Source organism: Sesamum indicum, linkage group LG5, assembly GCF_000512975.1.
Source record: "Sesamum indicum cultivar Zhongzhi No. 13 linkage group LG5, S_indicum_v1.0, whole genome shotgun sequence".
NCBI classification, from domain to species: Eukaryota; Viridiplantae; Streptophyta; class Magnoliopsida; order Lamiales; family Pedaliaceae; genus Sesamum; species Sesamum indicum.
In genome coordinates, this window is record NC_026149.1 from 6,408,312 (window position 1) to 6,422,636 (window position 14,325).

The 14,325-nt window shown below is 35.3% G+C and overlaps 1 protein-coding gene across 1 annotated transcript in view; it reads right to left on the reverse strand.

The window, feature by feature from the left end:
- LOC105162144 (putative clathrin assembly protein At5g35200) overlaps positions 12,542-14,325 on the reverse strand; it is a gene marked incomplete in the record, with an annotated part of 6,759 nt that continues 4,975 nt past the window's right edge. The window contains 4 exon segments of the mRNA XM_011080104.2: positions 12,542-13,243; positions 13,352-13,470; positions 14,053-14,128; positions 14,229-14,325. Coding sequence (XP_011078406.1) covers positions 12,881-13,243; positions 13,352-13,470; positions 14,053-14,128; positions 14,229-14,325 — 655 coding nt within the window.

Consider the following 14,325-nt stretch of genomic DNA (forward strand, 5'->3'; position numbering starts at 1 on the left):
CATGTAAGAGTTGTTTGTTGTAAGTAGATGTACAGTCTAATAAAAGAATGCACGTACTGTGATAATATATGAAAATCTTTAAGAATTTTTGCTTACATTTAATGGTCTAGTTGGCTAAAATAAGTATAGAAAAATTGTCTAATCTCTTGATTAAATATTTATATTGATTTTGTCAAATCATGTCATTTGTTATGCTGTTTGTTATTATGGGAATAATTATTTCGAACATAAATTCAAAAGTTTGGCCAAATAAGTCAGTAAGGACATTTTAGGTTTCGATTGATTATTGATCTATCGTCAGACTAATGCCTTATACAAGTCAAGAACAATTAACTAGGGGCCTATTCCTTTTTTGTGACAAGAGCATGTACTTGTGCGTCTATATTTTGTCCTAAATCACATAGGACATATTAACATGGTTAGACGCATGCCCAAAACCTATAAACACCTCCTTTGAGTTGGGTCTTTTAGATGTTAGACTTGATGCATTGTTTCTGGGTAAAACAAATTTTGATACACATTTTTTCAATAAGGTTTGTGGGGTTCGTTGTGTGCACAATGTATTCAAGTGCAGTTTAGACATCTCTGCTTGATTCAAATTCTTTTCGATAAGCTCAAACCCGACATGTATTATCTAACAGAATTTTGAGTTTCTTGCTCCTCGGAAAAGAAACAAGTTATGATAAAAGTGGTAGATTATACCTACCTTGAGGTTCGGCATAATTAATTTACTCATTGTTTAATAAATTACAAATAATCCCACCCCAAGTTTAACAACCATCTAATAACAAACTTAATCCACTAGTCTTTATTAGATTTTCATCCAACTTTTCTGGTGTAACCAATAAAAATGTTCTTTTGGATTAATTATAATTTTAGATATTTTTTTTAATTTTCTAAAATACTTTTATAGAGTAATGTGCCCTCTTGACCTTAATATAAGTATATTCATTGTCAGACAATAAGCAATTGTTGGGTTGATATTTGCTATTGGATGAAATTGTGATATTTTTTGGATTGATATTAAAGTGGAAGGTTGTTGGAAATGCACAAGATCCTATTGAATATGTATAAGTAATAAAATGATCGTGACAAATAGAGTAATTCATTAGTATCGACAAAATAATGACATTCATTCCATAAAAAGAAAGCATTTCAACAATCATAAACACATTCTCTTTTATGTAAAATGTTGGTGATCAGTTCTACTACTCCTTTTATCCATTGATTCAAATAATCTCAAGCTTCCCATGGCAATTAAGTCCTTGTGGAGCCATCTAAGCAGATCAATGTATCCTCACAAAATCTTTGATCAGGGTGCACATCAGATTTAAGACTTCATGCCCCTTGAAGGGAGACCAGACTACAAAAAAAAAAAAAACAAAAAAAGAAAAAGAAATGTTGAGGTTGTACTTGAGTTGCTTCAGATTTTGTCCGTGTTGGAATTTCTGAGCCGTTTTATTTTTTTTATTTGAAATTAATTTAATTTTCTTAGTCAGCAGTAGTTTCAGATTTTTAGGAAGTTGTTAAACATGAAATCGTATTCATGTGTAGTTGCAATTTTTACGTTTTGCTGTATTGAGTTTCAGCTGTATTTAAAGTCTTCATCAGTTTAATAAAAAGTTGGACTTCACACTGCAATTTATGTTCATATCTACTTCTTAATCTTTCATTTTCTCAAAAACTTCAAGAAAGTGGTATCAGAGTCTCTTCTTAAGGGAACTGTGACTGAAATTTTATCTATCTCCTCAATCAATGGATTCAAAAATACCATTCATGGAACTCGCACCACCGATTTTTTACGGTGATTGTTATCATGTTGGGGTAGCAAGGATGGAGGCTAACGATCTCTGGGAAGCTGTGGAAGAGGATTATGAAGTTCATCCATTACCTGCAAATCCAACAATGACGTAAATCAAGAATCACAAGGAGTGGAAATCAAGAAAATCAAAGGCAAGGGCTTCGTTATTTGCTGCTTTCTCTTTTGAGATCTTCTCAGAATCATAATTATGAAATCAGCCTTTGAAGTTTGGAATTTCCTGAAAAAGGAGTATGAAGGAGATAAAAGGATCAAAGAAATAAAAATCCTTAAATCTCAGGGAGTTTGAGCACCAAAAGATGAAGGAGACAGACAGTGAAGGAATATTTTGACAGACTACTACTCAAAATAGCAAACAAAGTAAGATTATTTGGATCTGAATTTCCTGATTCTAGGTTAGTTGAAAAAATCCTTGTTACCATTCCTAAAAGGTTTGAAGCTGCAATTTCTTCATTCGAAAACTCTAAAGATCTGTCAAAAATTAGTTTGGCAGCATTGATAAATGCTCTACAGGCACAAGAACAAAGAAGGCCGTCTGAAAGGTTTGTTGAAGGTGAATTAGCTACGAAGGCAAGCTCGAGTTATGGGGGAAAGGGGAAGAAATTTGAAAGTTCTAAGAAGGGAAGTTCAGGTTTTGATTCTCTCAATACGTATATCGAAACAAAATCAAATTTTCCTCCTTGTAAACATTGTGGAAGAGAAAATCATCCACCTTCGAAGTGTTGGAGAAAGCCAGACTAGCAATTGGAAAAATGCTTGAAAATGGGGCATCATAAAGAATTTGCAGAAGCAATAAGCAGTAGCAAACAGTCATGCAAGAAGATGCGCAACAAAAAAATGTTGCTCAAATTGCTCATGAAGAGGAGCAGCTTTTTGTAGCCACTTGCTTTGCAATCTCAAATTCAAGTGAGAAGTAATTGATTGGAAGTGGGTGCACTAATCGTATGACATTGATCGCGATCTCTTCAGGGAATTGGATTCTTCTACAGTTTTCAAAGTGAAGATTGGCAATGGAGAGTACATCACAGTCAAAGGAAAAGGCACAGTGGCAATTGAAAGTATTTCAGGTTCAAAGTTTATGAAAGATGTGTTGTTTGTACCTAACATCAGTAAAAAAAAATTCAGTGTTAGCCAGTCGATTAAAAAACGTTTCAAAGTTATATTTGAAAGCAATTAATGTGTGATCAAAGATGCAAATGACAACAATATATTCGTACAAATGAAAGGAAGAAGTTTTGCACTTGATCCTTTGGAGGAGGAGTAAGCAGCATTCCCTTTGACAAAAGGTCATATAGAAGTTTGGCACAAGAGGCTGGGACATTTCAATCATAAAGATGTTGTGAATTTGCAAAAGATGGAATTGGTTCAAGTTCTCCCTTGTCTTGAATATGAAATTCTAGTCTATAAAGTTTGTCAACTAGGAAGCAATGAAGACTTCCATTCAAACAATCAACTTTGAGAGCTACTAAGAAGCCCCAATTGATTAAATACGGATGTGGTTGGACCACACAACACTCCATCTCTCAATGGCAGCAGATATTTTTTTATCTTTATTGATGATTTCTCCATCTACTTTCTTAGATTCAAGTTGAAAGTTGCTGGTATTTTTTTCAAATTCAAGCAATGGATTGAAAAACACAAAGCGGTCACAATGCTAGTCTTGAGATCTGACAATGGCAAGGAGTACAACTCCAATCAATTTAACCATTTTTGTGAAGAAGTAGGGGTCGAACATCAACTCACTGCTCTCTACACTCCAAACAAAATGGAGTTAGCGAGCAAAAGAATCGCACCATAATTGAGATGGCAAGATGTTTGATGTTTGAGAAGAATTTGCCAAAGGAGTATTAGGCAGAAGCTGCACATACTGCAGTTTCCTTCTCAACAGGCTTCCTACAAAAGCTATCACAGAAGAAACTTCATATGAAGCCCGGTACGGTTTTAAACCTTGTTTGAAAATCTCAAAGTATTTGGATGCTTGTGTTTTGTTTATGTTCCTCAGACAAAACGAGATAAGTTGGATAAAAAGATAGAAGCTGGGATCTTTATTAGGTACAACTCAATCTCTAAAGCTTACAGAATCTTCCAACCAAACACTAGGAAAATCTTGATCAGTAGAGATGTTCATTTCATGGAGAATGATGAGTGGAATTGGGATGAAATCAAGTAATTGAATTTCCTGATCAAGTTTCATAATTTCAACTTGACAAGGATAAGCTGGTTGATGATATTCCAATTAAAGCTATGAGATCGCTCTTTGATATTTACGAAAGATGTAGTGTGGCTATGCTTGAACCAACAGACTTCAGGGAAGAAGAAAAGGATCCGAAATGGACTACAACAATGAAACAAGAGCTTCAAATGATTGAAAAAAACGAAACATGGAATTTGGTGAAAAGACCCTGCATTGGAGTAAAGTGAGTATTTAGAACTAAGTTGAACTCTAATAGTTCAATCAACAAGACTAGGTGATAGGATCGCATTTTGTGCTTATTTTATATAATATTTTATCCTATTTTATGACCAAATGCTCCTAATTAAATATTATTTTGCAGCATTAGGACAAAAGAAATGGAAAATGAAGAAAAGCACCAAAATGGAAATTCAAACAAGACTCAAACTCAATTTTTGGCAAGAGTTTGGAGCTGCTTGAACTACCTCTGATGAAGGAAGAGTTTAACTAGGATTATAATTTTACCTCTATAAGTCTTTTAGTTCAACTAGGAATCTACTTCTAATCCTAGTAGAACTAGGTATCTAGCTATTATAAATAGGTGATGTAATTCATTTTAAGAGACAACTTTTGAACTCTTTTATTTCTCTACGCTTTTATATTATTTTGCTTTTCATGCGTTCGTCCATGAGCATGTCTAGCTAAATCTCTCATTCCGGTTGAAGACTTGGTGAACGCTTAAATCCAACGGGTTGTGAGATCTAATTTATGCTTTCTACTTTTATTCATATTGGTATTTGTGTTGTTCTCTGTGCTTTTATTAAAAATAATCTGATTTATTGTCAAGAATATTTGCCTAGCCAATTGAACTTTCAAATCCGTAATTGTTTGTTTAGTTCAATAACTAGTGGTAAAACAACATAATTGATTATGTAGAAGTTTTCGATTATGTTGTGGGGAATGCACAATCTAACTTAAATAAATACTCGTAGGAATTTATTGGTTAGAATTGGGCCTTTCTAGTTCTTAATGCTGTCGGTAAATTAAATCTTGAGGACGTTCCCAAGGTTGTTTACTGATTAGGGATTTAGTCAATGGACGTTCCTTGACTATCCACAAGGTAAGGAAAGGTGAGGTCGTTAGGTCGTACCAATTGCCATAACCAATTTATCTATCATGAATAATTGTTATCTTTGCATCTATGATCAACCGTGGAATTAAGTGTGATCCTATCTTTAACTGGAATACTCTTCTCTTATATTTATCTCTTCTAATTTTATTAGCTTTTTAGTTTTATTCTTCTTCCAATCAAAACTCCCCCTAATTATTTTCGTTTTTGAAGGAATTAATTTAAAACCAATCTCTGTGGATTCGATCTTACTCACACATCTACAAAAGTGTTCGTAGGAATTATTCTTGGTGGATTCGACACCTACCACTAGGCTTGTTGTGAAAGGTTATACTCAAATTTTTGGTGTTGATGTTTCTGACACTTTTGCTCCTGTCATTAGACTAGATACAATCAGATTGTTAATTGCAATTGCTGCTCAAAAGGGCTAGAAAGTTTATCAACTTGATGTGAAGTCAGCATTCTTAAATGGATTCTTGGAGGAGGAGATTTATGTTGAGCAACCTAAAGGATTTGTGGTGAAAGGGTAAGAAGATGATGTGTACCTGCTCAAGAAAGCCTTGTATGGACTGAAACAGCTCCCAGAGCATGGTATAGCAGAATTGATGAGTACTTGATGCAGTTGGGTTTCAAAACAAGTCTAAATGAAGCTATCCTCTACATCAAAGGCCATGATTCAGCTTCATTGTTGTCTCACTATATGTCGATGATTTACTGGTTACAGGAAACAATGAAGAGCTTATAAAAAAATTCAAGGAAGATATGCAGCAAATTTTCGAGATGACGGATTTAGGGGAAATGGCTTACTTTTTGGGAATGGAAATAAAGCAGAAAGCTGGAGAAATATTCATTTGGACAAAAGAAGTATGTGAAGGAAATTCTAAAAAAATTCAGAATGGATGAATGCAAGAAAGTAGATACTCTAATGTGCCGGAAGGAAAAACTGACAAAGAAGATGGAGCTGAACCAGTTGATGAAACATTTTACAGAAGTCTGGCTGGTTGCTTAATGTACTTAACAGTTGCTAGGCCCGACATCCTACATTCAGTAAGTCTCCTGTCTAGATTTACCAATTGTGTAACTGAAACTCATCTTACTGCTGCTAAAAGAGTCCTGAGATATGTGAAGGGACTTTGAGTTATGGAATTAAATTTTGCATAAGTCGGGAATGTGTTTTGCAAGGATATTCTGACAGTGACTGGGGAGGATCTCTCTTGATGATTTGAAGAGTACTTCACGACATTGTTTCTTGTTTAGTTCAAGTGTATTCTCATGGAGCTACAAAAAGCAAAACACAGTGGCACAGTCTATAGCAGAAGCGGAATTCACTGTTGCTAGTGCCGCTGTAAGTCAAGCTCATGGCTAAGAAAAGTGCTGGTAGACTTAAATATGAAACAAGAGGGATGTACTGAAGTATTTTTTGATAATCAAGCTGCTATCTCTATTTAAAACAATCTAGTTTTTTATGGAAAAACCTAGCATTTCAACATCAAATTATTTTTTTGTTTGAGAAGTGCAAAAGAAAGGCGCAATTAGCTTGACTTATTGCAAATCTAAAATGCAACTTGCTGATATTTTTACCAATCTTTTACCAAGAAGCAAGTTTGAATATCTTAGAGAAAAACTTGGAGCCTGCAGCAACCAAAGCAAGGAAGAGTGTTGAAGTTGTACTTCAGTTGCTGCAGATTTTGTCCATGCTGGAATTTCTTAGCTCTTCTATTTCTTGTATTTGAAATTAATTTAATTTCTTGGTTAGAGTTGTTTGACTGATTCAAATAACCTAGTCAGCAGTTGTTTCATATTTTTAGGAAGTTGTTAAACATGAAACCGTATTTACATTTTTCTATTTTGAGTTTCAACTGTATTTAAAGTCTTCATCAGTTCAATAAAAAGTTGGAATTCACACAGCAATTTATGTACTTATCTACTTCTTAATCTTTTATTTTCCCAAAAACTCCAACAATAAAACCAACGTTGCCAATCAAATTTCAAATACATCACCAAAATTGAATTGGAAAAATAAAAAAGAAAAAATTCAACTTCCCAAATCCTCAACCCCTCCTCATCTCTCCCAATCAACATGGAAACCTACTTTGTATCACTTTTTGTATCTGGGTGGGCATGATCAGGACAGGAAGGTGACCACGTGTCCAAGCGGATATTTTTATCTCGTAACAGAATGTATTTTTTGTCCGTGTTGCATTTCAAATTACACCTAATCTTTGGCTAGCCTTCGTCCATTGCAAGTCTTACCGACTACCCGTCATATGTCTTCGGCACTGAAGCTTGCTTGCGCAATATCTGATTGCCCCCTATGTAGCACTTGTGCCTGTACACTCGCCTATCCATAACACCCGTGTTAGCCTAGGTTCTCAGCTCACATGTCCTTGTGTGTTTTCGTGCTCAGTCCTAACTAGCTAATTTGCTGCCATGCATCTGGCCCATAATCCCATATCTTGACGACGCATCCCTTGATGGTCGATACATATCTAGAGGCCCTTGCTGATCCCATAAAATACCTGATTACATATATTATCTAAGGTGACTTCGTATCACCGATAATATCGATATCATCGCCGATACAATGATATTATCGCTTGAATCCAATTATATCACCGATAAAATTGGATTTTATCAACGAGAAAATAACATGAGCAGAAATGCCTGGTACGGTTCTTGCCCGCTTATTTCATAGATAATTCAAATTCTTTGAATCTAAATAATCTATTGATTTTTGGAGTTTTCTCAGGCTGAGAAGATCTTGGCTGTTAATGGATTGATTTTAATTAAGGATTTTGGTGATACTAGAAGCTGTCTAAGTTGAGAGTCCTCCTATGTCATAGTGATAGAAATCCTCTAGGTTGGGTGTTGAAGTTGCCATGATACCGAAAAAGTAGAAATCAAGAACAAAAAAATTTGATCAAATGACAAAAGGTAGAGTTAATTTTCGGAGTAAATTAAACCTTGCAACTGAGATGTATTCATAGCTTTCGTTAAAAACAATGGGTCATCAGACTTTAGTGGCATGATGTATAATTATCTTAAATATTTTTATGATTAATTTTATTGATGTCTGATATGATAATTTTTTTATTTTTATATAATATAGTAATTTGTGATACTAATTTTTTTTTTTTTTGTAATTTTTGAGCATTTTATGATATTTGTTTGGTATCATGGGCATTATGGGCCACTCATGTGCCCGCAATGCCCATCTCATGTCCAACGCTCATTTGGTGCATCCTTGGCGCACGTATTCATAATGCCCGCCTTCCATACCTCGCTCGAGTAGAGTCACATTATAAGTTTGAGGCTCATTCAATATGTCAACATCTCGCATCGATCCCACACCATGTCTTCTTGCCTTTTAGTGTGTTTTCTCTACTTGCCTTGCATCGTAGCCCCACGACAGTTCATCTTAGCCAATGGACCCCAATAGTGCATGCTATGAGTTGGTTCACGAGGCATTGGAGTGCTTACCTCAATCACCCTTTCAGCTTAGAGGTATTGCCCCTGATTTTCTGCAACCCGCAGGTCAACCTTGCATTCATACAGAACAAATTTTAAGCTAAATAATAACTGTAGAACATATGAAAAATAAGTAAAGCAACTTGAGAAATAGGAAAAAAAATTAAAAAATGGCCAGGACAATGGTCAAAATGATGAAATTTAACGTCAAATGCCTATCCCCACGATAATGGTAGTGGGGGTTGGATTCTCGTCTCGAAGATGAAAAAATGATAAGTAATCATCCACGTAATTCCACTTTTAACAAGAGTCTAAAATCTAAAATTGCTAAAATTTGGATTGCCTCATATTTTCTTGAAACTTGACCAAAAAATAGTCCAAAACTCTAGCATTTGTATGAAAAATTTTCTAAACTAAATAACAACTATAGAAGATATGAAAAATAAGTAAAGTTGCTTGAAAAATAGAAAAAAAAAAAAAAGAATGACTGGACTGTGGTCTAAATGATGCAATTTCATAACAAAAGCTTGTCTCTCCCGATGATAGTGGTGAGGGTTGAATTCTCCTCTCTAAGACGATCGAAGTGATAGATAGATCGCCTCATAACTCCACCCTTACAACTAGTCTACATAAAATAGGCCAGAAACTACTAAAATTTGGACAGTCTCAAATACCCCGAAACTTGGGCTAAAGATAGCCCTAAACCCTAGCATTAGTGGAGAAACTTATTTAACCTAAATAATAACTACAAAACATATGGACAATAAGTAAAGTCACCTGAAAAATAGGAAAAATTTAAAGAATGACCGGGACACTGGTCGAAAAGATAGAATTTTACGACCAACTGTTACTCGTCATGAAAATAGTAGTGAGGGTTGGATTCTCCTCTTGAGATGTTGGTAATCATCCCACAACTCCACCCATAATACTAGTCTTTGTAAGATAGGGTTGAAACTGTTAAAATTTATACCGTCTCAAAATTCCATAAAACTTGGCCCAAAAATTGCCCTAAACCCTAGCATTAATTTGAAAATTTTTGTAACCAAACAAAAACTACGTAACATATGAAAAATAAGTAAATCGCTTGAAAAATAGAAAAAAAATCAAAGAATGTTCGAGATAGTGGTCGAGACAATGGAATTTCACGACTAATGATGATCCTCACGATGATAGTAGTATGTGTTGGATTCTCTTTTTGAAGATGATCAAAACAATAGGTAGATCATCCCGTAACACTACTCTACCTAAAATAGACTTGAAATTGTTAAAATTTGGACTCTCTCATAATTCTATGAAACTTGGCCCAAAAATAGTGCTAAACCCTAACATTAGTAAGCAAAATTTTCTAAGTTAAAGAATAACTATAAAACGTATTAAAAATATGTAAAACAGTTTTAGAAATAGAAAAAGATTAAAGAATGACCCGAATAGTGATTGAAATAATTGAATTTCACGACCAACGGTTACCCCTCAAGATGATAGTTGTGAGGGTTGGATTCTCCTCTCAAAGACGATTAAAACAATAGGTAGATCGTCCCATAACTCCACCTGTAACACTAGTTACATAAAATATGATTGAAATTGCTAAAATTTTGACTGTTTCAAAATTCCACAAAACTTAGCCGAAAAATAGCCCTAATCCCTAAACATTAGTATAAAAATTTTCTAAGCTAAATCATAGCTTCAGAACATATGAAAAAATAAGTGAAGCCACTCGAAAATAGAAAAAAATTAAAAACTGGTCGGACAGTGGTCAAAATAATGAAATTTCGCGACCAATGGTTACCCCTCACGACGATAGTGTAAAGGTTGGGTTCCCCTCTCCAAGACGATAAAAACTATAGGTATTATCCCGTAACTCCACCTTAATACTACTCTACATAAAAATAGGCCTGGAATTGCTAAATTTTGACTGTTTTAGAATTTTACGAAACTTGACCCATAATAGTCCTAAACCCTAGCATTAGCATGAAAACTTTTTTAAGCTAAATAACTACAAAATATATGAAAAATAAGTAAAGACGCTTGAAAAATAGAAAAATATTAAAGAATGGACGAGATAGTAGCCAAAATGATGGAATTTCGCAACGGACGCTTACCCTCACGTGGATTCTCCTATTGAAGATGATCAAAACAATAGGTAGACCATCCCAAAATTGCAGCCTGACACTAGTCTACACAAAATAGCCCTGAAGCTGCTACAATTTGGACTGTTTCAGAATTCCACAAATTTGTTCCAAAAATAAGTGTAGGCCCTAGCACTAGTATGAAAATTTTTCTAAGCTAAATAATAACTATGGAACATATGAAAACTAAATAAAGCCGCTTAAAAAATAGGATAAATTTAAAGAATTATTGGGACAATGATCAAAATGTTGAAATTCCGCAACAACGACTTATCTCTCACGATGATAATAGTGAGTGTTGGATTCTCCTCTAAAAAACTCAAATTTTACCAAAAAAAAAAAAAAAAGAAAGAAAGAAAAAATTGAAAGGACAAAAGAAAGCCTTACTAAGTATCAAGAGTTGATGCCCAAACATAACCATCAGACTTTTGCTCTCCCAATAATTTCATTCAAAGGCATTTTAGTTTGAAGAAATAGTCAACTGACCCTTAAAATTTTATGAGGAATATTTTCAACATTTCAAATGTTAAATTCACCTAGAACCCTACAAAATGCATTGACATGTAAGACGAAAAACATATATCCAATGCGATATGTAACTTTCAATTTAAAATGTGTGTATTCGTAATTAGGACAAATATCAAACGTTATAAATGTATTTAACCGTCTTTTTTCACATTTGTCACAGTCGTAGCAACTCTTCTTGAATCTTTTAGCCTTCTTCTTTTGACAATAAGATCTTCGATTCCTTTGGTTCATCTTGTGTTCTAACTAGTATTTTTAAGTCCATTGTAGCAGCAAGAACTCTTTGAGATTCATTTCTTCTGCATGTAAATAATGGTGAATGTCGGAGCTTGTGGACTTGGCTCAATATTATTTTAGAATTCATCCTTCCAAAGTCCTATGAATTCTTCAAGCAAACTTCCTCACATTTATTCTTCTTCTCCAAGGTTCAAAGAGCTCCAACATTTTTGGCTAAGTTGTACATATCATACGACGTTTCACTCAACACGTCGAGAGTATAATTTCTGCATAAGAAGTCCCCACAGCTTCATGCGTTAAGTGCAACTCTCTTTTAATGTTTGTTTCCTTTCCAGAAACAGTAAAAATGTCCTCACATAAGAACCTGGCAAGATTTTGTATAACATTTTTTGATGCCATCTCTTAGAATCTGAGAATTTTGCACCAAATGCCATATACCACATGTGATGTTATATCAATTTAACAAAAATTAAAATTTAATATTTAATTAAATTTCCTCATAAAACATATATGCAGAATATGGTAAATTGTTTGCGTCGTTGTTATATGTGATGACAAGTGGAAATTCCATTGTAACTAATTTTATATTGTGGTGTTTCTCGGTATGTATGTGTCAAGAGGAATATGTTTTTTTTTTTATAATTAATTATCATAATCAAATGTAATGAATAATAACACAACAAACTTTATAGACAACAGCTAAACCTCAAATCGGACAATATGATAAGTGTAATAACTTTATAGACAACAGCTAACCTCAAACCAGAAAATTCACAAACATACGACTGTTTACAACCAGAAATGAAAATACTATAGTTGTTGAAAGTGCTGACGAGTCGGTGGGCTAAAGCACCTGTCTATACCGTGAAACAACACGGATATATAACGCACAACTCATGTTTATGTTCAAATATAAGCAACGGCTGCTGAACAGAATCTGAACTTCAGTTTCCCAGACCAAAAATTGACGACAATGATGAAGATGGATGAAGGAATTAAGGAAAAGAATCTCAACAGACAGTATACTGACGAGAATAAAGCAGGAGAAACGGTAAATGTTGTACTGATACAAATGAACCATGCATTGGCAAGAATCACTCGTCAAGTTATGTTCTTTCATGAAAAAATTGTTGCTACAAAAGAAAAGACCAAATGTTACAAACGCCATCAACAACAAACGTAACCCCTGCTCAACGAAAGCAGGTAGAAAAACATTACGCAAGTCCCAGATGCATTATTGATCAAAAGATCGACAAACCAAAAAATATCTACTTACTTAACAATGAATTTCATCTATCTACTTCACTCAAACAACATATGATACAATCATCTAATCTATCGAGCATCTCCAAATACATAATCCTAGTATGTCCAACAAATGAAGATTTCATTGAGGTCTTTGTTCAAATGAAGCCTGAATAAGGATTGTATGCTTGAACGGGCATACCTGGGCCATAAGGCTGCCCGGTGGTACCGTATGGGGTTCCAAAAGGATTGATGGGTTGCTGTGGGCCCATCATCATCATTTGCGGCTGGGGTTGCTGCTGGAATGGGTAAACATGTTGCTGGTTGGACATAGCTGCCATCTGCACAGCAGGCGGTGCAGCCACAGCGTTGGAGGCATAGAATGGGTCGTGGGCTATTTGTGGCATCATGGAGTTGCCCATTGGTGCTTGTTCCCATGGATTGTAACTCACATTCTGGTTGTTTCTTCGGATTGCGTCATCGTATAGGCTGTCGAGCGTAAGTTTGTCGAGGCCTCCAGCCTTTGTAAATAGACAAGGAAAAGAAAAAGGAACGTATGGTGGTGGTGTTAAGTAAAGATTTTGACAGTAAAACCTGAAAAAGGGTAACAGCAAGATGGCGAGTGATACCAATTTGCTAGCAGAAGCAGCACTCTCATTGGAGCTTGGAGCGGTAACAAGTGCTAGTTCCCAGCCTGTTGTTCCATTAGCCAGGTTTGGTCCGGTGGAACCAGGTTGTTCAGCACCACCTACAAGGGCAGGAACACCAAGAATGGCAGACAACTTTATGAACATCAACCCTTACGGAAACACAATGAGGAGAATGAAGTCCAGGTGAAGCTCAATGAAGCACATCAATGCAGGTTCCATAACCAGGACAGAAACAAATGGAATTATCCAAACTTGCCTCAACACAAACTCATTTAAGCATGGTTTGTTATCATTTAATAACCCAAGCTTGATATCATTTTCTTGTTCATAAGATTTGGAGCTTGGCTTTATCAGTGAAACACGACAAAAAAATATGTATGAAAAGGTTAAGCTATACAAGTTCTACTCATGTTCAATTCCATTAAAGCTCGTTACTCGGCGCAATCACAATCAAAACAAGGTAAAACACAACCTCAATAAATTTAAACAAGCTTCATCAGTGATGTTTTGGGCACGACTGAGTTATTTACACGCCTATCTTTAACTGGACCCAACCCGTCACTAAAGTTCAGATCGCAAATTGAAGTATCAAAACACATGCTAATTCAATCTCTTGAAATAGAACTGTGACTTGGTGAAAAACCTAAGCAAGACACCACTGAATTCCTCAAAAAACTTACCAACTGGCACAATGGCTAAAGCCATGGCATTCTTCTCATCTAACTCTGTGGCAGCTGGATGAGGCTCATGCAGACCCTACACCCAAATAAATGTGATCGATTGAAGGCTCACAATTCAAGATACAAAAAATCTGGAAAAATTGCTATTGGAGGACTCCAATGTAGTCAATAACTACCAGCAAATCAGGCGGTGATTCTGAAGCAGGAGCTTCCACTTTGACGGGTTCTACTACGGGTTGTGGTTCTGGTTCTGCTTCTGGTGGAGGTGGGGAT